Source organism: Corvus brachyrhynchos, unplaced genomic scaffold, assembly GCF_000691975.1.
Source record: "Corvus brachyrhynchos isolate BGI_N302 unplaced genomic scaffold, ASM69197v1 scaffold86, whole genome shotgun sequence".
Lineage (NCBI taxonomy): Eukaryota > Metazoa > Chordata > Aves > Passeriformes > Corvidae > Corvus > Corvus brachyrhynchos.
This window is the reverse complement of record NW_008238647.1, coordinates 444,631-470,871: the sequence shown is the minus strand read 5'-3', so window position 1 is coordinate 470,871 and position 26,241 is coordinate 444,631. Positions and strand designations below refer to the sequence as shown.

The 26,241-nt window shown below is 40.6% G+C and overlaps 1 protein-coding gene across 4 annotated transcripts in view; it reads right to left on the bottom strand.

Annotated features, from left to right (window-relative positions):
* PDGFD (platelet derived growth factor D) overlaps positions 1-26,241 on the bottom strand; it is a 145,721-nt gene that overhangs the window by 27,331 nt on the left and 92,149 nt on the right. For all 4 annotated transcript variants that reach the window (XM_008636290.2, XM_008636291.2, XM_017737646.1 and 1 more), the window contains 2 exons: positions 7,831-7,890; positions 2,355-2,556 (listed from right to left, as the gene is read on the bottom strand). In XM_008636290.2, coding sequence (XP_008634512.1) covers positions 2,355-2,556; positions 7,831-7,890 — 262 coding nt within the window. The remainder of the gene's footprint in view (positions 1-2,354; positions 2,557-7,830; positions 7,891-26,241) is intronic.

Sequence of the window (26,241 nt, the reverse complement as noted above, 5' to 3'; positions counted from 1 at the left end):
AGCATTTGCTTATTCCAGCACAGGTACTTTTGCTCACAAGTACAGTTTGAACGCTCCACCCTCCATGCTTCCATGAAATTACAACGGGTACTCTAATATATCATAGTCTATCACCACCATAGCTTTACAGCAGAATTTCAGCTTTTAAGCATCTCCTCTTTCTCCTCCCTCAGGGTTTCAGCTCTTCCTTCTTTACTTAATGTCTGCAGGCTTCATCTATTCTGGAGGAAACTTACAGCACTAAAAGGGTTAATCTCACCCAGGCTTTGCAGCTGGAATTTCACTTATCATTGTTGGTCACATGATCTTTGCTGGGCAGCAGGCAGCTTCAGCTGAATCTTCGGCCGCACTGGAGAGAGGGAAGAAAGCCGGGCCGCACCGTCTGCACAGAGCAGGGCTGTGGGGAGGCCGCGGGTGGCCCGGATCCGGCCCAGCAGGTCCCGACCTGGACCCGGCCCGGACTGAGCAGGGCCTGGGCCGGGTCCGCTGGGCCCCGTACAGGCTGAGCCCAGTTACCTGTCCCAAGGCAGGAAGCAAGAGAGAGCTTCCTGGGGTTTGTTCATTCTTAAATGTGGACCACAGAGGTGGTGAAAATTTTAAGTGGCTTAAAAAATTGTCAGTATTCAAACTAGCCAATTGATAGGTTCTGTCAGGTCATAGAGGAAGCTTGTAAGCACCTCTTTGCAAGAAAATCACTTCCGCAGCTATGCTAACCCATGACAACAGAACAGGCCCTTTATTTCTTTTTTATACATATCTATTGGTGCCAAATCCAGCCTGGATGAATAAAGGACACAGAGATCATGTTCTACAGGCCCCCCCCAGAGATCAAACCACCCTTGAAAGTCACTGAGGTGAAGTTTTTCCCCAACAAGGGTTGTTGTGGTTGCCTGAAATTTTTGACGTGCCAAAAGGGAGCAAAGTAAAGGGGTTCACTTTTTGCTGGATGGGAGCTCAGGGCTTTATCGCAGGTTCCTTTGAAGTGCTGAGCCCAGAAACAAAGAAAGCCAACCTGTCTTGGAAATCGTACACCAGTACTGTGTCTACTAATACACTGTATGTGCCTGAGGTTATTCTTGTGCTCAAAGGACAACACCCATGTGATAGCCCACGTTCCTACCATTCACCTCTTACTCTCCAAGTCAAGGTGGACACATGAATGGCAGGTGGCCTCTGCCAGATCCTGGTTCACACCCAGCAATGACCTGGGTTAAACAGGCTGACAATTTAGCAACCTGGTGACTGTATTTCAGGGCCTGGGAACACTTCCTGACAGTTTTCCTGAATACAGATACAGTCTATATATCCCTTTTAAGAGCACAGCCTCATAATTTAATAATAAGTAAGTTACAAACATGGAACTACAATTCTCTCTCCCTCCTTAGCACATGCTTAATGTATGGGGGGATATAAATAAATAAATGGGGGAAATAAATGGTAAATTGCACAGAATTGGAACTGTGATTTGGGAAGTATAATTTTAAAGTTATAAAGAAGAATGCATGTGAATACACAACTTGAAAATAGATGACAACAAGAGAAATCAAATAAAATTCTTCACTTCAGCTCTTCTGTGAAAATTACAGCGATTGTCATCCTGGAGAATCCTAACGGACCTCCTACATCTCTATTGAACATGAAGGGCAATTTCATCAGACCCTTCAGTGCATGGTTACCCTAGAGCACAACTCTGTTTCTTTATCATTATGGCTTTGTACTGCCAGCTAAACGCCCTTTTGTTTTACCATTTGGTGGATGATTTGAACTAACAGAAGCAAACAAGAAACATAACCCAGAAATGTGTGCTTTGCTCAATTACAGACGAAGATGTTAAACCATAATAATATTCCCTGCCAACATAATGAAAAACAGTGAGATATTCACATCCTAAAAAAACCAGCTGCACATACAGGTGTCTGCACCAGATGCTTCCCTAAGCACAATGTGATAAAAGTGATTATTCCTCACTCAACAGAGAACAGTCCCTAAACAGGGTATTTAAAGAAGGATGATAACACAGGTAATTAGGAGCCCCATGCTTTACACACAAAGCAATGCTTAAGAGGGTAAAGCTGAGAACCATCTGTCTTTACATGTGGACCTGTGTTTATACTTGTGAATTTATCCTAAAAAAGGGCAGTTTTCAGTCTGATTTCTCAAGTGAGATTCTACCTAGAAATTGATTAAGGATTAAACAACACATCCATGGTTTTTATAGGTGGTACCTTGCCCTGTGACTCCAACAGGAACATGAGCACCAGAATGTAATAATACCTGACTGACAGACTTTTCTATGAGGAGTGAAGGAATATCCTAGTCTTGCCCCAAAGTATGCATATAGTGTCTTTTCCTACCTTTGGACTTCCTGTCATGGTAGCTCCTGCCTCGATAATGGTGCCCACTGTCGGTGTAAAGATTCTCAAGATCTTCTTGCCAGGAGTCTGGGTTAAAGTGTTTGAGCAGATCCTCCACTGTGTCAAATGCAGCAATGGTCTGATCCAGTGCTTCTGCCGTGAGCGTAGGGTCAGTCACTGATGGAGAGGGATAGGATACCCCCTAAGAGTGACATACATCTCAGTGTACTTGGAATAAATTACAGCACCACTTTAAACAACTGAAAACAGTTATTGAGAAACTTGTCTCATTATTGAGTGAAATGGTTACTTCAGGCCATCTCTGCAAGTCTTTGGGCCAGGACTTTCTTTTACCTTTTTTTGTGTGTTTTTTTTTTTTTGTAAGGAGAAGAGATACCAAGAAATTCCCAAGCAAATCCCAGAGGAGATGCAAGGAGCAAAAGCACTGCCACTGGGGGACTGTCAGTATTTACATGCACTCCTCAAAGGGAATGATGGTTTGCACGTATACAAAGATGTAATGAAAATGTCTTTTGAAAGCCCTCTGATGGCCAGGGCCACAGAAATGGAGATGCCAGCTCTGTTGGTTATTTCACAAGAGGCAGATCAGAAACCACAGCACAGAAAGACAAATGCAAGAAGTTCACTGGACTGTCTTTCTCTGGTCAATTTGGACAACAAATTTGGCATGGTTAGAGACTTGAAAAAATGGCCCTTTATTCCCCAAAATTAAATGTATTACAAAACACTGATGAATTGACACTGAATTGGCCTCTTTTACCAAAAATACAACTTATTAAGCAAACAGAAAAAACATGATATTTGGATCTTGGGGGTGCTGGTGGGTGAGAGGCTGGATATGAGCTGGCAATGTGCTTGCAGCCAGGAAAGCCAGTGGTGTCCTGGGCTACATCCAAAGCAGAGTGGGCAGTAGGGCAAGGGAGGGGATTCTGCCCCTCTGCTCTGCTCTGGTGAGACCCCACAGGGATCAGAGCATCCAGCTCTGGGGTCCCCTGCACCGTGAGGACATGGACCTGTTGGAGAGAGTCCAGAGGAGGGACACCAAGATGATTAGAGGGCTGGAGAAAAGACTAAGATAATTGGAATTGTTCAGCCTAGAGAAGAACAGGCATCAGGGTGACCTGTGGTCTTCCAGTGTCTGAAGGGAGCCTACAAGAAAGATGGAGAGAAACTTTTTACAAGGGCATGTAGTGATAAAACAGGGTGGAATGGATTTAAAATGAAAGAAGGTAGGTCTGGATTAGATTTGAGGAAGAAATTCTTTACTGTGAGGGTGGTGAGACACCGGAACAGGTTGCTGAGAAAGGCTGTGGATGCCCCATCCCTGACAGTGTTCACGGTCAGGTTGGAAGGGGCTGTGAGGAGCCTGGTTTAATGAAAGGCATCCCTGCCCATTACAGGGGGTTTGAAACTAGGTGATCTCTAAGGAACCTTCTAACACAAGCCATTCTATAATTCTATGATCTCAGCAATGTAACAATGAATATTTGGATGACCAATATAGTAATATCCTCACAATTATATCATAATACCAAATGGAGGACCAAATACCATTGTCTGACTGCTCCCACCGAACTTCTGGCACAATTTGACTTTGAAAGAATGACTGCAGCAATTTCAGTTTTATTGGAGAGGACTTGAAACATTTTTAAGATTCTTTATTTAGAATCACAATATTCACTATCTTGATATCACTTTTTCCCTTGTCCAAGCACAAGGCCGAATAGTATGCAAATACTATGTAAAATATGTATAAGAAAAGCTATTAATGCAGATCTCTTACTTTCTGAAGGACCACAATCAAAATACATGATTTTGGCCAACAACAGGCATAGTATAGCACAAGAATTGTTTGGTCTTGTAAGTTAAAACATTGGGGAGAAACCCCTAGAAACCTAAATTCTTTTATTAAAACCCAGCTCTGAAGTAATGCAGCAGAAATATGCCAGTTAAAATTAATGGCTTCCCAAAATATTTGTTTTGCCTCATCTCCCAAGTAAATGCATATGTTAAACTATTAATCTTTGTGATTAACTTCACTCAGTTGGGTCGTAATGGGAGGGTCAACTCATGTGAGTAAATTCACTCACTCGTTTGCAGGATTGTGCCCTTCTATTCCTACTATAATAGTTTTACAGCATATATATCTTTTAAAATTAAACACTTGTCTCTAATGGTAAGCTATATCACATAAGTAACAATCCTCGACATTTTCCTGCATATGTTTGCTGAAAATATGGACAGTCCAAATTATTAAAATTCAGAAAGAGAAGAAACAGCAAACACAAACAATAGTGCAGTCAAGAAAGCATAGGTGTGCTTTACTGCTTACCACCAATAGCCCTAAGACGTTTCAGAGGGCCCACTTGTGACTGCAGTGCCTCTCTAGTGCAGTGCTAAGACACAGTGCAGAGCCCTGTAAAAATTCATGACCCCTTAAAAAGCAAGGCATACCTCAAAGCCTCTCTCCTGACTTCAAAGTGGCTTGGAATAGAGACTGTCAGAGAGATGGAAGTCCCAAGAGTGGAAGAGCTCACACCAGCAAAGTGAACACAGCATTGCTATCTAAAGCAGTGGTGCAGCCAGCGTCATGCAGTGTGCTAACACAGGCACAGAGGTTACAAAAGGAAAAGGCACCCAAACACTACTTTATTACTGAGGAGAGCTTGGTGGAGCTGATGGCAATCAGCAGGGAAAGATCAGACCCTGACTGCCTTTCAAAAGCAATGGAGAGAGTGCAAGGATGCTGAAAAAACAGGAGCATAAAAATCAGGCCACAGGTGTGTGACTTACTCAATGCAAGAGGTTTTAATTCCATATGTTCAGCTGTACATTTCATTACAGAAGTGGAGGTCAGGCTGTGAATATGCAGGGCATTTCACACTCATACAGGCAGCTGGGATTCCCCATTTTCTTTTCATATAAAAGCTCCTACTCAAGAGATTTGTGCAGCCTCATTCAAACACTGAAGAAAGCCTTAACTCTTTCTCAGTGACAGCCAAATCAAGAGGAATTATTTCAACAGCTCAGATAGCCTCCTGGCAGCAACATCATGTGACAGGCCCAAAAGCAACTTTAAAGCCGCCAACCCAACTGCCTCTCTTTTGTCCTGCCAAGAATGAGGCGCTGGCTTTAGGAGAGTTTGTGTTCATCATAATCTGACTTCTGAGATCACATCCAAAGAGGGGGCAAGAGGAAGAGTGAAATGTAAGAAGTAATGAAGAGCAAAGATTTTCCATATTATGTACCTCCTCTGCATTTCTTGAAAGCACTGAATAAATTTTTCAATTACTGGAACACAAAGGTATCTTTTTTTGGTATGTGCTCTTGCCCTTAATTTCTGTTCGCTCATTCTTTTCACTTTCCTATCTCTATTGTGAGCCTGACAGGCAATTCAATGTGCATCACAGTTTTTTTGTTGTTCATAAAATTACTTTACATATAATGGAAACTAACCTTACAAGGAGTGGATTTTGTTTCTTTTTTTTTTTTTCTGGGTTTGCCAGGATGGGTTAAGGAAAGAAGCATTTGTTTTAACTTTCTGAGAAAAAACCCAAACAAAAAACCAAAACAAAATATAACTCTGTAATATGACCTTAGACATGGAAGAAAGAATTTTCTCACTCTAAAATTCTGAGAGCTGTAATGTGTCTAGGTCCTAAAATGAGTCCTTGGGTTACTTGTGGGCTTGAGAGAAGAAACTTAGACCTGCCATGAGCATCAGCAGAATTGTATGTCATCTTGTCCAACACTGACAGGTCTGAGTTTGTCCTTCTGCCTCTCAAAACCTTAACAGAATCCCTGAATCTTTCTCTCCTGAAGAACTTGGATGTCCTCAGACATTCTCCTTGGTGCCTTTGTAAAAAATTGCTCAATCTCCCAACCTTATTTTCTCTGAGGATAAAAAGGACTTGTGGGTGCAATGTGCAATGTGCTGGAGAAAGTATATTTTATTAGATAGGGAATGGCATGGGAAAACCAATGAAACTGAGGTTCTGCTTCTGGTTTAGCTGTAGGTTCCCATGTGACCTTGGGCATCAGCTTGATACCTGTAATATTTGTATTGAACTTCCTTAGCTGTAATGAACACATTAAAAACAATTTTTCAGAAAAAAAAAAGGATGCAAAAGATGAACTTAATTTTTCAATATGAAAAGGACACTGGGTTATTGTTTGGTATATTGTGCATTTTATGATGTTAAGAATGTTAACTAACATGGCGTTTACCATATGCTTAGTCTGATTTACATAGTTACCTGATGAGGGAGCCCTAGGCTTACTTTTTCAAACATCAGCCTACCATATTTTTAAACAAAATATTCCATCACATTGTTTTTTTTTTCCCAAGCCCATATTAGAATGAAAAATGAATTCATATCTTTTAGTAAAACTGCTCTAGCATCTCCTCCTTGGCACATCCAGTAGATCTCAGCCCTGCTAACATCACTCCTCAAGACTTTCAGCACAGTTGGTTCCAGGCAATCAGTGAATTGTATCATGAAAGGCAAATGCCATTTGCAAATTCAAGAGTAAACACAAGTGTGATTGGCTTAATATCTTCTAATTTTGGCAGCACAGAATTTTCTCTCTACTTGCTGCCTTGATTGAACCCTGATCAGTAGAATTTACCCATATTTTATTTATTGTTCCTTCACCAGATACTCCTGGTAGCTACTGTAGCAAAGGTGCTATCACTAAGCTCTCTTCCATGAATGCTCCAGACACTGGTGTAAAGTCTGCTTTAAGCACTTATCCCCATCTCATGTGTTTTAAGAGGAGTTAACAAGAGCTGTGACGCGGTGCAGAGCAGGCAGCAAAGCACACAGAAGAGGACTGCCCATATTATGAATTCTCATGCTACTATGCCATTCCCCAGCACTGGGAAATGAAAAGAGAAGACACATTTTTTGCCAATGACACGAATCAAATGTAATGAAGAAAAAAATAAAATTTCACACTGGATTACTCTTCTTTTTTTTTTTTTCCTTAATTTTTCTTCCAAGTTGCAATTCACTGCTGAATACAGAGTAACTATATCTGACTTCATATATAATATTTTATTGGAAACACTTAAAAAGAATGTCTCAGTATTGACAATGAAAGGCTAGACACATTTTCCTGCCAGCCTGTTTTATGTATAGTCTTCCATGTAGGTAAAGACACTCTATGATTAAAATTTTTAAGTTTGTATCTTGTATTTTCATACTGGCAGGATTAGTTTGAAAGCAAGAAATGTTTCCCAATGACTGTCTTGTGTGTTTACAACAGCTAATGGCATATCCTGAATCTTTTATCCCTAAAAACATAGTTTCACTCCAGTATGAGTTGGATAAACACTTTATTCATCCTCTTTCAAAGGTGAAAGAGGTTTCTCTGTGCAAGTGCCATTTTATTGAGTTGGATTCAAGCCACCCTACCAATCCATCCATGGGCAAAACAGTGAGAAATTACTTACTGAGACAGAGCTTGTGACTGACTCCCAGTTGGTTTCTGAGGCTGCGTGCTGGAAATCATCCTAAGGGGGAAAAACACACAGGAAAAATCACCATTACGGCAATATCCTAAATTAACTACAGACTCTACAAAATGTTTCAGCATTCAACATCTGTTACTTTTTCTAACTCTTTTTAAGGCAGAAGTCCCTTGCCATGAGTCACTCCTAAATAAAGCTACTTCCATTCAGGTTCCTCCCTTTTCAATGTTTATAAACTCCTTGTGAGCTTGCTTGAACAAGAATGGGTGAATATTATTATTGTTGTTAATATTATTGTTATTATTAACAACAACAACAACAACAATAATAATACCAATCTGATATATACTGCTTTTCATAGTAGGACCTAATCTGGTCAAGGATACTACATTCATCTGCCAATATAAATATTAAACACCATCTTTCTATTTCAACAGTCAGATTATTAATGCAGTTGCCAAACTGATCTGTTGGAAAGAATGTGAACATGCTAATTCCTTGGTACTACTTAGTCAAGGTGAAAAGCAGGGTAATCTAATCCATTTGAAAAGTAGTCCTAACATGACTGTACTGCTTTTGGTGCTTGCGCTGAACAGTACATGATCATCACTGCACTGTGTCCTTCACATCAAAAAGCACAGCCACTGTACATTCCCATTAACAGTGTCATTGCACAGAATCTCTGGGCATTTATTATTAATTTGAGCACGGGGATGGGATTCATATCATCGATCTTTGGACATCTACAAAGCCAACATTTAAGCTAGTTTGTCTTGTTTCCATTTACAGTCAACTAAACCTGGCATTTCCAGGGTGCAAATCATCTGATCTGTTTTAGAAGCTTAATTTGGGATGACAGTGCACCCTAAAAATGCATTTTTTGGTCTCCATTATCTCTATAAAGGGAACTTGGGAGGATGAGCTTAGATACAGATGTCAAAACTGTAGCTGACATGTGGTCACCTAAATTCTAATCCACTTATCTGACCAGTGATGAACAACCACTACTTAAATAAAGAAGAACCCATTTCTTTAATCTTTTGGCAGCTTCACTCATTTTCAACTGGAAGAACTAAACTGTGAAAAATGGAAAAAAAAGGCAGCATTACAGAATGGTTATTAAACACACACATGCAGTGAATAGCTAATGATCAGAATGAATATGCAGGTAAGGAAAGTGGACTGAAGTGACAGCATACCGAGATTTTAATTTCTAATAATATAATTTATAATGAAAAAGTTTAAGGAAGATGGATCAATGCCTTGGCTCACAATTACAGCTGATGCTTCCTAGACTTGATCCTGGATTGGACCATACATATATGCATATATTAAATTATTTCTTAGGAATGGAAAACAGAAAATTGATCTCATAATCTGCTAATTCACCAATAAAATTTTTCTTTATTCAAGAAGGAACAGAGCTGCTTTCAGATCCAGAATCAATATACTTGGCTTTTTAATGTTTTTCATTTGCTATAGAAAAATATTTAAATGCCTCAAAAGTCACAAGATTGTTTATTCAATACTGTTACTGTTTCTTCTTCTTCAGTATTTAAGATTAGCAGAAATTAAGAAACCCCATCACTAAGAGACCACTGAAGCTGCACGGCAATTAAAACATTAATAATTATGTGATCATTTTCTGCTAAGAATACAGAAGCAAAACACTGGTGAAATTTTGAATGCAGATTTTTTTTCTTAAAAACAGTAAAGAAATCTGCAAATGCTATAATCAGGTCATATATAATTCTGAATATGCCTACCTTGGCCACACTGTCTACACATTTGGTTGCCCAGTTCTTGACAAGCCACAATTTAAATTAAATAAAAATGTGTTTGAAAAGTTCATGAATCCTCTGGTAAAGGCTGCCTGTTGCAAAACTTGGAAATAATTTCCTCTCTGTCATTAGCTTCTATTTAGCACTTCCAGGAAAAAAAGTGGCACTGAGTTCTAAAGCATTATTTTAAAACAGAAACAATTTGCTTCACTGGATGTTTTGAGAAGACTGTAGTCTTGTGTTCAAAGGGATGGTCCAATTGTTTTATCTAAACATGGATATCAAAACTGTTTCTTTAGTCTGTGATTCTTTGAGTTGGTTCATGCCAGGAAACCCCTCCAAAATCCTGATATAAACACGTGTACCACCTGCTTCTTGGATCCCAAACCTGATGACTGCACATTTTGACTCTGATTATATTCAATCTGCATAAACTATTCACAACTCTATGGCTTTGTTCCACTACCACTCAAGGCAGCTGCAGTCATTCTTGGCTCCTTGGTGCTTTCAACCTCTACAGTTTGGAAATTATTATTATCTACGGCTTCTGCTTGCAGCTATTTCAAATAATAATATCAAAGTGGTTCTCATCATTACAAAACCCTCTCCTACTTTCTCACCATTGCCCCTAGCAGAGGCTGAAGGACAAATCTATTTTCAGTGCTATCTATTCAATTCGTACTACCTCGTTCATGTGAATTTGTCTATGATTGCTTTGGCTGTTCTTTGGCTGTTGTTTCTTCATTACTTAAAAACATATTAGAACTTTTAGTTAAAACATTTAAAAAAACACCAAAATTTTCACATCTTTTATAACTGAATCCTGAACAACAAGGTGGAAATAATTTGGATACATCACCTTGACAATAGTGTTTCAATTTTTGTATTTTTGTCATGGTAACATATAAATTTTACCAGAGACTTCAGGAAAGCATTGAATAAGCTGTTCTACAAGCAGCAAAAATACAGGCAAAACAACAGGACTACCAATCACCTTCTGATAGCAGCTACATTTAGTGAAGAAAAATGACTTCCAAGCATCAACTTCCAAAACTACACCTCAGCAAGACAAATCCTGAATCAGTCCTCTGAGTTAAATATGTATGGACATTGATATATTGTTCTTGGCTCTGTTTCAGACAAAGAAAAGCTACTCTCTCCTTTGCAGACTGACTTTATAGCCTGTCTCCCACCACTGATCACCAATAAGTGACAAGGAGTTGCAGGGAATAATCCGTGTTTCACCCAGGACTTTCACAAGTGGAGACCATGATGCAAAATCACAGCTATTAATGATCCATGTGATTGCATAGCCAGATAGCACTGGTTTCTGAGGAAGATGATTTGCAGCCTGGGGGTCCATGACCTGCAGCAGCACAGGCTCTGCTGTGTTGAAGCCATGGGGCTTGGCAGGGTCAGTAGGAACAGAGAGGCATCAGGAAAACCTCTGGGATGTGGCTGGGAAGCTCACCAGTTTGAAAAGAAGCATGTTGTCATGACTCACTTTGTTGTACCACCCACGTGGCAAAACATGCGAGTCCTCCCAGCTATGCTGAGTTACTGCCTGGTCCTCAAATTAAAAGCAAGAAGCACTGTGATTCTTCACTTCTTCACATAGGTTATCACTGTAGGTTAGTTTTTTGCCATCTTGGTGCATGACTACTGTGAGGAAGGATGCCTGGGATAGGCAATAACCACCACAGGACTGGCACAGGACACTGACAGCTCTCTCCAGTGCAAAGAAGCCCCATATCTCTGTAAGCTTCTCTCTCCACTCTTTTTCTTAATCTGTAGGTTTATAGGGTGATTGGATTAGATTTGGTAAAAAATTGTTTATCTGACAAAACAACTACAAAATATTGCTAATGAAAGCTGAGGTGATGCTCTCCACTTCAGTGTGTGGGAAAGGTTCTCAAAAGAGTTGCGATTAAGAAGAGTCCAGGCAGCACCCCTGAATGATGCTTAGGGCCTGCTGGTTCAATAAGGTCCTGTCCTAAAGGAGCCACCTTCTCTACTGTGCCCTTCTACTCAGAGGAGAAGTGAGGGAGAAAGGGTCAAAATGCAGGCATGATCTTGGGGAAAGTAAGCATGAGAAAGGGAAAGAATGAAGTAAACTAAGAAAAAATTAAGGCAGAGAAGCTGAAGTGTTGGGCTCTGCCTGTTGTCACCCCATTTGTGGTATTTAGACTATAAATGATCCGAAAGAGAAGTGTTTTCCAGAAATTTACAGAAGAATGGGACTAAGAGATCCACTGAAGAACACAGTAGATCCTGCACAAACGAATCATGGGTGAAATGGGGCATGTTCAAAGAGGTCCAGTACAAAACCAAAAAGAAGTTGTGAGCCCTCCTTGGAATGTAAGAATTAGGGACAAAGGACAATGGAAGAAGGTCTCTAAGGAAAAATTAGGGTAGATCTCAAAGAAAAAAGAGACAAAATTATCCTAACATTTAGATTAATAAACAGAAACTCAATTGTACCCATTGTTGAACAACGGTCAACATGTATCTATTGCATTCAGTTATGTGCAGACAGGTAGCTGATAAGCAGATAAACTTGTATTTGTATATAGTAATAACAAATTATAATCACCTGTAAATCTTTCCTTCTTTTTTTTTCTGCCACAAGCAATAGTATCTATATTTTCGCTAACAATTGAATTTATAGGCATTACATTTCCTATACAAAGTGACACAGATTTCAAGCAAATAAACTCCAAACTCAGAATATGCCGTATAACAGAAATGGTGCTATGTAAGTTAGAGGCAAAAGAAAAATCACAGTTCCATTCAAAAAAATGCTGTGATACATACTCAAGGTTGTACACTTCAACTGATTAAATTTAATTTCTCATGTAGCATTTTAGTACACTCCAATTTCTATAAATATAAGCATATAGATTTACCCTTTGAAATATCTTTTTCTTGCACCATACTTTCATTTTGTCACATTGCTAGGTTTTAATTTGGTATCAGAATAGTATTTATTAACACTTCTACTAAGGATGCTGAAAGATACCTACAGCAGACTACTCACTAGGAAGCCAGAGGCTGCATTTTTCTTACAGTAATGGTCAAACCACTGCTCTGTTCAGCTCTGGTGACCAGACGTTAAAATAAAGATTACTGAATTTGGAAAGTGTGCAACAATGATGGTTCGTAATCTGGGAATGATGCCTTGTAATGAAACAATCAGTGGAGGCCAGTGTCCTTCAAGAAGGTTAGACGTGACTTGACCTTGTCTCTCCAGATAATAATCTATACTCTGCTAAAAGAGCCTATTACCAATGTCTTTCATTTGGCAGTGCAAGCATTAACGAATTCAGGTAGCTGAGATGTGGAGGCAGCAATATCCAAACTGGAAGTACGAGCAAATTTTACCACTAATGCCAGCTATTACTGAAACAGCTAAGAAATTAACAAATAACTTTAATCATACTGAATTGTCTTCTCTATTTTCTGATGCAGTCCCATAAAGGCAGGCCATCCATGACAACAGTATTTTAAAGTCAGTAAAAAAAGGTCAGCCGGCCACCAAACTGTCTGATCTCAAATGTAGTAGTGTGATTCCTACCCCCTAAGAAAGACATAAATTGAGTTTCTGAAGCCCAGTTGCCACTACATATCAGTAGCCACAACCTTATCAGTGAAGTTAATACTAGTGCAAGGCGACATATAAAATCCCTCCTGATTTTTTCTGACACATTTACTAGCTATAAATGAACAGGAAAGATAAGATACTTAAAATTTTAAAAGTTTAAGGCTGTAATAATGACTTAGGTTAACTGCAGTTTGTTGCACTTATTTATGAAAAGCTGAAGTAAAAATGAAGCAGAAGAATATATTTAATAACAGTTATGTTTCATCAATACTCCTCTTCATCCTTCACCTAGCTCTGGAAATAGGCATTGCTGGGTGCATACTGGAAGAATGTCCAAGACACTGACTTAAATGATCTGCCTAAAAGGTCACATAGTACTTGTTCAAATGAGACAATAGTTATGCCTTTGAAAAATCAGATGTCATCTGGCACTATTATGCCCATGAGCATCCTGTTTGCTACACATACCCACAAGAAAGTGTGCAGGACTTCATTACCATGCTGTGCAAATTGTGCATTACCTTTATTTTTTCCATTTATCACAGAGTCCTCATATCTCCATGTACAAGGGATTTGCTAATAGCTAATCTGCCGCATACTGCAGTTAAGCAATTGTAAACAAAATACGAATCAACTAACATTCACTGTAAATATTCTGCAATTCCTCCTTTGCCATTTTTATCTGAATAGCAAATTTTGATTCTGCAATTAAACACCAGGACACAAAATTTGAAAGGCTCTCCCAGGCTGTCTCTTCCAAATAGCTCAGACTGGTTGGCTGTTTCTAAGCTAAATTTATCTTTATTCCACTTATGTAAGTACCAGCTTTATCCTTTTCTTCCCCTCCCAAGTTTGCTTCCTGCAGTAATTCTGAAGAGATGTTATATCTCCTCTCACCATCCGTTTTATTACACTAAGCAAGCCAAGTTGTCTTGGCCCTTAGTAAGAAATGTCCTTTCTCCTCCATTGTCCCTGAACTCAGTCCAAGAAAAATGTGGTCGCTCTGTACCATGGAGACCAGAACTGTACAAAGTATTCCAGAAAAGATGCAACTACAGCCTCATTGGTCACATGCCTAGTACACTGAGAAATTTTCTTTTCCCCTCTTCACTAACCAGTGAGATGCCATTTAACAGCAAATACTTTTGCTATTAATCTCTACATGAGTGACCTCTTTGCTCATTTTTGGGCCATTCCATTTCACTGAAAATCAGTTCTGTGCTGCTCAAGGTCATCCAGCTTGCCTCTCTGATACTCTGATTTTCCCATTCACGAGCAATGCACTTCAGCACTGTGTGTGCTGTAAAAGCCATCAAAATGCTATTCTGCAGGTTGTACTTTGGTCCTAAGACGTCCCAGAAATAAAACTGACCATAAGACCAATCTTTCAGAAACTCCCATTAGCGAGCTGTCCCTGGCTGGATACTCCCTTCTGCGTTACAAGACACTGCCTTCCCTTTGACTGCCTCATGCCATCCTCTCCAGCACAAGGGACTGTTTCCTGCATGACATTGGGTGAGATGTTCCTCTGAAGCGCAACTATACTTGCTGGACAGCATTTCCTTCCATTCCAGGCTATCCTTCAGTCTGGAAAGAGTTTCTTTGATAAAGAGATGTGGAGTTTTTTTCTGGTTTCCTGCATCCTTAACCACCTTTTTTACTGACAAGTGCCCTGTAAGCGTTCTAGGTCGGACTTTCAAGTGTGAAGGTGCCCTGGCCACTCTCCTGTCATTGATGCTTTAGGCTGCCACTGCATTCACCGTCTCCACGTGAGCCCTGGCTCACCTTACTGCAATCCAGGGATGCAATCCAGGTGCGTTAAGCTTTCACTGCATCTGCTCCCTATTCCCTTTCTACTCCTGTTGCGTATAAAGGAGACCTGCTTTCAGAAGTGACTCTTCGTGCCTTACGGTCTGCAGTGCCCATCCTTTGGCAGCAACAGTGGAGAGTCCTGAAGGCAACTGGGCTCCTTGCTCACCTTGGGTCCATGTCTAAGCACATCTGGGCCATGGTGGCATCCCCTTTTGCAGGGCTTTCTGGTCCCCCTGTGATACCCCATGCTGGCTCTGCCAGGGCAGCGGGGAACAAACATCCAGAGGGGTCCTGATCAGGGTGATGCTGCACATCAAAGTGGTGTCCAGGGCTGTCAGGTGGAAAAGAGCTTGGGAAGCGTGATCCCATGGGCCAAAAACTTGCTGTCAGGTCAGTGTCTAGTGCCCTTGTGAGGACTTCGGTGAACTTCTGCCATGCTGACTGGCAGGGTTTTGGAAGCAGCCTCCCTGGTAATAGGTGACTCTGCCCTGAGCAAAACTGAAGAAGCTGATACTTCACTTGCCCGGCAGTGTCCAGGTGGGCAAAAAACTCTTTCAGAGTTAACAGAAGGCAGTGACAGCTGGTTATTTCAGGTCCTCCTTCTTGGTGTGACTCATACCAAATGGGAATGTACTGAAAGGCCCCAGTACTAGGGATAGAAGGAAAAATATTATTGAGAGAAAACCTCCTAGGAACAAGGTATTAATTTTCTGACTTCTTTCCACTTGAGTTCTACACATACTTTATAGATTTAAACACGGTCCATAATCAGAGAAAAAAAATATTAACAAATACAGTGTAATTTAATTTAATATTCCAAGTTTTCCATTGTTCTACCAGGAGAATCTGCTAAGTGCTCCGACATGCACATTTAGATTTTCAGACGTGATTTGGGAGAAACATGGAAGCAATAATAGTAATAACGAAAAACTCTAATGCAGCTAAGCAAATTTAATTCTAAAGCTGAGGACACAATGTAGAAGGGTACTGGTAAGGGATATTAGCTACCCTAGCAGCAATCCCAGCCTATTGATTTTTTGGGAAGGATCCATTTGTTTTTGAGCTCTCTGACAGAGGATGCTGTTTAATTCTGCAGTAAGCATGCAGCAGGAGCATGTGTTGTGTTTCACAGATAATGCAAAACAAAGCAATTTGTTCACCCTCCTGCTTTGACTGGAAGGCATTGCATTTTCTAGGACAACAAAAAAAGACTGCTATCCAAGCTTTCTAAGATGTTCAATAATCATAAAAATAGCAAGGATACCTAATCTTTGAAGAACAAAAGAACCATTTTCTCTTCGCTTTTCCAGGTTTTTGATGTGATCAAAAGCAGTCGATTTACTGCACACAGCACAGGATACTGCTTATTGGGGATATAGTTTAACTTGAATTTCATCGAACAGCTAAATTAAGGAAAAAACCAAAGTATTCCAACTGAACTTCCAGACCCAGATCTACTCCTCAGAAACACCACTGCTGTTAAAGCTAAATACAAGTACCTTAGGAGCAGTTATGCTTCTCATTTCTCTTATGCATTATTTTACAAACACCAATTGTAAGTGACACCATGAATAAAGACCAGGTAAAAAACACATTTGCCACCTTTCTGTAAACAATCTAACTAAACGATGTTATCAGTTTTGGGAACAGCTTACCAAAAAATGGCCTTGAAAATCCTTCTAAACACCAAACTGAGGCCATAATCTCAGGACCAGAAAGGTGTGTACTGGGCCACGATTAGTGCATGACTTATTTTATTTGAATTCTGACTAAATACAAGCATAACCAAATAGACTAAGGATGGCTGTAGAATTATAATAGGCTAAATATTTTCAAGCAGTGAAAATCAAGACAAGCAGTTTAATTCAGTTTTATACTAATGACCTGGAAAATGTCACAGAGAATTGAAGCTGGAAAAAAAATAAAAAGAAGTTGTAAACATCATTTAATACAAAGAAATATGGTAGGACTACCAGAGGTCAGAAGCAGTGGCAGGTAAGAAAAACAAGCTTTCACTTAAAAGAATGTAAGTGGAGAAAAAGGTACAAGCCATAAACTCCATCTGATGGCACACATGGACTCAGAAAGGAACTGGTACCAAGAGCCTTTATGGAACAAAGATAAAACCCCAAGAAATTATTCTGAAATGTGACACAGTGGCACAGCATGGAGGGTGACTTACACCTGCACAAACAGATCTTCCCCAGGGCACAAGGAGATGCTCTCCCCATACCAAGGGGACACCCACTACCACAAATCACCAAGAGGATGCCACATGACCACAAATTACCACCTCCCAGGGGGCCACAGGCACAGGTGGGGCCTCTCCTCACTGGCAGGCTTGTGTGAGCATTTGCATGTCTTCACTACCTTCCCATGAATGCAGAACAGGGTTATGGTCAGAAAAAACGTGACGTTTGTGTGTGCAAGCAGCTCTTCTGGAAACTGACGATGGTATTCTCCAGATAACAGGCAAAGCCAGGTTTAACCTATGTGGGTGTGGTATCAGTATTGATAAAATTGCAGGAAGTAGGTACATACCCCATCTATGGAGACACCAAGCTGACACCAAACCCCTGCCATCCTGGCCTTGCAATGCTGGTCTGCGCAGGCCAGATTTTTTGGCAGCCCACCACCATCAGCAATGCAGGCTTATGAGGAGAAAACACAGGGAGAGTGCTCTCACACACTCTGGCAGAGACACTTTGCTCTGTGGTTCAAAAACTCTGAGTCTTTCCTGAACACCAGACAGCATTTTTAAAGTACCAAACACACTGCTGTGTTTAGTTTCCACTGCTGGTTTTTAGTACAGTCCTCCTGGCCACCCTGTTCATCCCTGTCCAGGAATACCAGCCCTCCTGGGCAGCCACTGCACCAGCAGTAGGCCAGCACCCATGCAAGACTCCAGATTTCAGCAGGTGATATTACAAGCTTGTTGTCTCTGCTTTTAATCTATCCCTTAATGCACCTGGAAAATGTACCTGAACCAGCACTGAGCTAGCACTGTCAGCAGACAAAGTTGCTGCTAAGGTAGGAAAACAGTGTTTACTTTCACATATTTCTGATGGAGATAAATTATGTGTATAGAGAGCAGAGTGTCCTATTTTCCGCTGCCTTACATTATCTCCTCTGAGTTGGTTTTTTTGGTCTCTCTTCAGAGTTTAATAATGCCAATTTTTCTGTATAAACTCATGCATATGCAAAAAGAGGTGGAAGGCCTGAATAAGAACATGACTGATACGTCCAGGTTCTTTCCTAACCATCAGCGTAAGATAAGCACACAAGACTTTGTGTACACCGCGCCTGCTGAGAGGACAGGCAGCTCAGAGCTAATACACACATGTAAATACAATGCACATTCTGAAATAGGATCTCATTTCCAGTCAGGCACAAAAGTTTCAGCTCATCTGTAGTGTTTGGTTTAGCTTCCCATACCTACACAGCATTCCCAATTTCTCTTTATGTGTAGAGAAAGCAAAGTTTTCAGCAGCTTATTTCCATCACTAGCAGCTTCTTCAGCATTCAACACAAACCACACAGAGCAGTCAGACTACTTGTCCTCATGGTGCCCAGGTTCTTTCAAGAATTTTTTTTTTGGTTTCAAGTTTATTGGCCAGACCTTGGTGTGAGATAAATTTTTGCGGTCCCAAGGTGGTTTATTTTATTCTGCCCTACAGCAGTGGAAAAATTAGCCTCATACTTTCTAAGCTGTTTTCTCAAGTTTCAGGGTTTTTTTGTTATTTTCATTTTTCTTTCCTCAAAGATAAAATTCTTTTTCAAACTTACCCATAAGCCTGCAAACAATGAATCCCAGGGCTCACAAATGCCATTATCTCTGTCACTCACAGTGGTGTGAGGAGAGATGAGAAAATGAAAGAAAAGACAACCTCCATGTAAGAACTTTTGGACTACATCTAAGTTAAGTGGTATAATGAGGTAGAGAGTGATCAGATACAGCATGACTCATGTCTTCAGACACAACTATTACCCTGCAAAACAGAATGGCCACAACAAACTGCACACTGGAAACAGCCCGAGGCCTGTGCTGGCTCCAAACTAGCCATGCTAAAAATGTGAATCATGCAAACAACCTTGTGCCTATGCCTTGGCTCATATCCACCCTGTTGAAAAGTCTCTACTGACAATTCTGGATACACAGACTTCCTTATCAGAGGGTCTGATCCTGGAAGAGCTTGCATTTATGGTTCATTTATATCATTGATGGCTGGACAACAATGGTGCCTAGAATCAGGAACACATAATGAGACAACGTGGTGCCTAATTCCTACAGTCTGAGGAAGAGTTTCAATACTGTTTTTTACAAAATATGACCTACGAAATACATTAAGACACAAATATTGATTAAAAGGAAGCATTTTTATAGCTGCCAAGATCAGAAGCATTATTAAAAAAAAAGGCTCCTTCAGGTTAAGAAAGGGACCTGGAAAATAAGCTTTATCTGCCACAAAACACCATTTTGTACAATTAAACTATATTCCCAAACAACAACTATTAAAATGAAAAAAACTCCTGTTGTTACGTGTGGAGGGCTGTGAGCCCTTGGCACAAGAGCCCTCTGCAATCCCGAGGAGAAGAGAGACCTGAGCGCAAACAGACTCTCCCCAGAGATAAGCAACCTTCCTCGGGTCATGGTGACAAAGTGAACCACCCCCAGCATGCCTTGTTTCTCTATGCTAATAGCCTGTACCCGGCGGGCTAATTGGTTTCTACTCCACCCCCTGCCTTTCCCAGAAAAAGCCCCCGTTTCTGCCCCTCAGGAGGGAGTCTTTGTCCCTGGCCTTCCTTTTACAGGGGCCGCTGGGCAATAAAAGCCACGTCCGTGAAATTGCCAAACGGGGCTCCTGCCTCTCTGTCCCCGAGTTTGCCTTGGGTGATTTCACAAAGAGCTGATATCACTTGTAGTAGAGAAGTTGCTACACTTGCTGGAATCCCCTGCTGCCCAGGGAGGCCTGCCACCGCCCCTGGAAGAGCTGTTCTTTGCAGGATGCTCTCTAGGAAGGTCGCGGCACATCGGTGCTGACCAGCATCGGACCCCCTGTGATAGTTACGGGTCACAGAAAACTTGGATGTTATTTGATTCTGCTGAAAATGATCTAACAGGAAGATACACTAATTCCAGGAACCTAAAAACTATTTTTTGCTTTCATTGCTACAGATGAGTTGCAAAATCTGACCCTGGGCTGGAGGAGGTGTTCAGTTCAGTAGCACAAAGCTCAGCACCATGCAGGCGGTTATTTTATGTAACAGTGTCATTTAGCCAAGAATTTTCAAGTAAGATTTATCCTATCAAGTCTAAAAATAATAACTAAATATAATAATATTAAATTATAAATAAAATATAAGTAAAAATAATAACTAAAAATAATAACTGCAACTAATAAAAGATGTGTGTGAATATATACGAGTAAGGAAAGACCAAAATCACTCTGCCATGTCTGTCACCCACTTTATTATGAAGACATGCATGGACTTTATCAAGTGCTCAGAGCAAAACAGAAGGTTCTAAATTTAATAAAGGTGTATGCATAGAAAACACAAGTACGATTTACACAGCACCGTGACTGTCTTTGGAAATGTGTGTAGAGTGTGAAGGTTATTGAAGTCAGAACCCCTGCACTGAGCAAACAACAGCAGCAGCCTGTGAGCAAACCAGCTTCCCCAGCAGGGAGGAAGGATGACCTGTGCCTGGGGCTACAGAGTCAGAATAAAACTAAGAATTGTTAAAAGGAAGTGTAGAGATCCCACGAGCTCCAGTCATCATGCCACCTAAGAAGGAGGGGAAGGATGAGAATAGTGACAAGCTTTCTCACACCCACCAGACCAGTGGCTCAGTGTGGTCTGAAGCTGATTTTTGTTCTTCCACCGTCTTGGTTTGGAATCTGGGATTGTTGTTCTCCATTTTGTAGACATGCAATTTCTTAGACTAAAGAGGATCTCAGGTAAATGTGGCAGGCACAGGAAAAGTGAGCATCCAAATAAAACAGCACAGCAGACAAACCCCTTTGTTCACTCTTGGTTTAGCCACACAGCCCACCCTGCTGGCACAGTGTCCCAGACTGGAAGCTGGAACACCACCATCTGCTTCTGTACTGTCTTTTAGAACTTAATCTCATGGCATTTTACAGTTGTGCCTGTCTTTGAGGTGGCAAGGTCTCAGGCTATAAGAAGGTGTCAGGGCAAGCAGTGGTGGAGCCTGGCCTGGAAGCCAGCACCCTCCCTGAGGTCACAATGCTGCATCCAAACCCATGGACAATGCAACTGCAGGCCCAACCATCTTCGCTGAGGACATGCAAAAATCACTGGTATTATCATAACCCAGCACAAAGAAAGTTTGCTGTGGAAAGAAGCAACCTAATGTGTTTTTAAATTACATGCTGGATAGAAGGAGGAGTCTAGGAAACCTGGGAGCCCAAAGATGGACTGAGCTGACAAAAGAAAATCCATTGAAAGACACATTCCCAGTGTTAGGGCAGCCAGGCTGGCAACTGTCATACAGACCTGCCTAAGCAGGTTACCCTGGCAGGTGACACTGATGCCAAAGTGATTTTTGGCAACACCACCACCCATAAAACAGCCCTGGTGATGCCTGAACTGCCAGACTTAGTTCCATTCACTACCACAGAGGCATTGTAAAAAGTTAGGAAAATATGGGGCAGTTTTGAAAAGAGCATCAAAAACTCTGAGGGGATTGAATAGCCTGAATTTTTGGGTAAGATTAAAAGCTAAATATGGAGATCATTGCTTGACTAAGCAGAAAGCAAAGAAGTGTGAAAGTAAACTGCAAATATCTGAAGGAGATATACACCCACAAAAAAAGAACAGACTTTATCATAAATCAGGAAGGAATATAATTGCAGGCAATGGTATGGCATTAAAAAAAAAAAGGGAAATTAAAACTTATTATGAAAGAAAAAATGTCTTTGCAACAGTGATTTATTAGTCCATGGTTAAATGTTCTGTATGCACTTGTTATATTTAAAAATTATACTAGAGATCATGCAATGAATTTACAATACAGAAAATTCCTCTCCTGAAGGAAAATTGACTGCATGACCTCCCATCAGAATTCTAGGTTTGTCTGCATCAGACATTACCAGGGGAAAAAAAGCGCCTAAATTTAGATTCAGTAATCTTAAAACAATCAGTATCATCTGATCCAGACATGTAAGCAGTTTACAGCAGTTACAGCTGTTGCAACAAACAAGGCAAAGATTTATTATGTAAGCAATTAAACACCCATTACACACAATGCATTGAAAATGCAATTGCATTCCTTGCCAAGAATGACAAAAACACATTGAACAGTGCTAAGGTTGAAACAAACCCTGCAACCCAAACTTGGCTGGAACAGTACAAGAGCAGGATTGTGCTGCCAGGCTTTGCAAGGTGCTGACACACAGTCAAATAAATAGCATTGGAGGAGTACAGAACATGAAGTTGTGCCTTGGAGACCCTCTCCACACACAAGGCTGTGAAGACACGCAATCCTTGTTTTGATTTAACAGACAACTTGCAACCAACACCTGCTGTGATGGGTTTTCACAAGTTCCTCAGTGCAGGTTGGAGGTCTAGCATGTTTCAATGCACCATACCACTTCTGGTATTTTCTTCTGACAGACTTCCAGAGGAAGCAGACTGATTTCCTACTCTTCTCCAACGCAGTTGGTACACTTAAATCAAGCTGTGCACCTTCATCTTTTGTACAAAATCTAGAGCAGAGGCTGCTCAACAGCAACAGCGCCTGGGAAGAACAGGCCATTCATTTCCTCTTCCCTTGTGGCCACAGTAGTAGGTCAGATTAGTCCTGCCACATTAACCAGGAGGAGTTAATTAACACCTCTTTGCAGCATTGCAGTACAATGTGCTCAATTAAACTTTTTACAGAATCAAGCATGGCATCTCTCTTCTCCCAACAAATCTGACATTTTAACTAAATTTTTAGAAAACACCTTCCAAATTTACCAAACCAAAATAAGTTCTTCATATATTATGATCATTTCACATATTAACATTCTTCAACTGTTGCTGAAGTGGAAGTAAAGGACAGAATATGGATTTACAGAGACAGCATTATATCCTCAAGTCAACAGTCTAAAACAGTCCCACTTTTCAAACAAACAGCTAATGTAATCTACAGGTTAATGAGTGCTGTTAAAAAAGTTTGACAGTGTAAACTCACCTCATGTTCATGCATACTGATGTGTTGTTGAGGGTTAACTTAGGGGAGAATGGTTGGATTTAACCCTCCTCTTTAGTGCAGATGCAAGAGAGGATCACACGTCTATCAGCAGCACTGTTTGGGTGTTTATGGCAGGCTCAGTTTGCTACTGCATTTGCCATCTCTCCTTCTGGTGTCTTCCTAATGGTCAATTCCAAGCAGACAAATTAGCTATGAGGTCTCTGTCTTCTAACATGAACTGCATTAAAGCTGTGACTGGTGTCTCTTGTACGGTGTCAAAACACAAGGTCCAAGCTACTTATATTTTCTGTTTGTTTGCACAGACATGGGAAGAAAAGTCAGGGAACGGGGTGGCCTTTGCCCTCTCCCAGGTTATGCTCATTATGGCACATAAAATGTACACTTCTATTTCATGCATTATGATTTTTGGTGGTTGGATCCATCCTAACTTTCTGCTACCTACACATATTTAATATTAATTAAAATATTTCTTTACAGATACCATGAGAAAGCTGTCCAACACACCTGGTAAGTAGAATTATGGGTTTTAACACTGAAAAGCTCTAAAAAAATCTTAAGTATCAAATTTTTTTTTAAAACTGACTGATTTGCCCAGAGTAGTTTTAATACAAAATACCTTGAATACCTTTCATCCATTTTCTAACCACAATTCTCAAGACTTCCAGACTGTTAGGAATCATTGATTTGTTTCCCTAATTAAAACAACTAGGTAAGATTTTCCCAAGTTTGGAAATGGGTTTAATTTCTTACTTGTCCAATAGAACAATTTTGCCACACACCTGTATTGTGAACTCTGGCTCACTGGAAGACTATTTGTTGTGTAATCTGTATTTTTGTTTAACAGAGATTGCTTGACTGTCACTGACATATGAAGAACAGGGAAAAAAATTAGCTTTCATATAGAACTTTTTTATGTATCCAGATCTATTATGACTAAAACATGACTATGAACCAGGAAGCAACATGGGCACATGTCCTGGTTTCAGCTAGGCTACAGTTAATTTCTTCTCAGTAGCTGTTACGGTGCTGAGTTTTGGATTCAGAAAGAGAATGGTGTTAATAACACACAGATTCAGGTTTTCACTAAGTCGTGTTTATCCTAAGTCAAGAACTCTTTTTTCCCTCCTAGTCTCATGCTCTGCCAGTGAGGAGGCATGCAAAAGAAACTGGAATGGAGATGGGACAGGTGACCTGAACAGACCACACTTTTTGTTTCCTTTTTGTTATCATCATTATTATTGTATTTTACTTTATTTTCAATTATTAAACTGTTCCTATCTCAACATACAAGTTTTACTTCGATCCTCCTCCCCATTCCACCAGGGCAGCAGGGTGGAGAGAGGAGGCGGGTGAGTGAGCAGCTGTGTGGCACTTAATTTCAATCTGGGCTTAAACCACAACAGCACGAAAGCTAACGAGACAGACAATTCATCATGAATCTTCATACATGCCCTCACTTAGTCAAGTACAGTGGCAAGATCATGGCCAGTTGCTATGATACCGTGGCTCCCTTCATTCAGTTAAAACACTGAAGTCACTTCCCAACAACTGCAACATCCCTATGGCTCTTACTGGCTACTCTTACATGCTATGATCCCATTGCTAATATGATTGTGTGCTTCTTGGAATTTGCATCTTCAAGTTTGCTTCTGCTGTATTTTGCAAGAAATCATGTTCATACTGAATGAGGCTTTTGAGTCTCTGGTTTTTTTTTTCTAACATGGGTAAGTAGCCCTCTTGTACTGCACATGATGATCTTTTCCTTTTCCTGTTGGTGTCTTTTGTACATCTAACTTATCTTGGAAAAGTGGAAATTTCCTCTGGGTCACTAATTTCCTTAGGAATTCTTTAAACAAGTAAGTTCTGACTGCAGGAAATGCAGTCCTTCAAAATCTAAAGCTGTCCTAAATGAACAATGCCTCTAAGTCTTGTTAGTATCAATTATTTGAGACAGGATACTGGATTTGAAAATAACACACTTGTGTTTGTACAATCCTTTGAAGGTGTAAAGTGCTGCATTTCCTTGCCCTTGGCCAATGCCACGAGTTTGGTGAATTCTCATCCAGTGTATAGCACATGGCTGGGGTTAAGATGCAGCATTTTCAGCAGGAATTGGACATTAACAGGACTGCTGTTATGTTAAGACAGATCGTTGACAACATCCTGCAAAGAAGCCACACTTTAACTGAACTGTCAACAAATCAAGGACAGAGCAGAGCAAATGGCCAGTTCTCCCTCATGCTGTTCAAACAACAAAACTGCCAGGAACACATGCTTGCAGCTGAGAAAACATAGGCATTAAGGTCTATTTTCCTTTCTGATTAAAACAATTGTTTTATCAGTTGAAGTCTGACAGCTTCCAGGAGCTTCTGTGTGCTTAAATGGTCCCACTGCTTCTGGTTCCGGTATCTTCCTTGCAAGAAGGTCTGTATTTCCCTGGCCATAACTCAATTCCTCAGTCATGTTCCCAGTTGACTCTTTTCACTTTTGAAATATATTCAAATCCAGTCCTCAAGTTCACAGTCAGAGGTTTTGCCAAAAGAGGCTGATCTAGTGAAATGGTCTTACTTTTGTCTTGCTTTCTACCTGATCCATACCTGCCCTCCCTCCTTTCCTGGACACAGTCTTTCTTATTTCAAGTCCACTGCCTCTTTAAAATCTCCCATTCATTTTCCTCTTTTCCTTCCTAATCGTGCTGCCATGACTCTTCTCGTTTACACAGATCATTATTTCCCTTCATTACCTTGCTAAAAATGTTTCCTTATTGCCATTCACCCTCTTGAGTCCAACTGAAACTGCACTCATGTGACTGTAACAAACAATTGACATGTGGATGCCTTCCTAGTAGAGAGGGAAGGCTCCTTCTATCATGATGTGCTTGCCAAGTTTGATATTGTTAGTCACAGCCTCTCCGCCCTTTGGTTTTGTAATTTTCCCTTTCACTTTCAAGAATATTTGCTTGTCTGGGGCTTCACCTG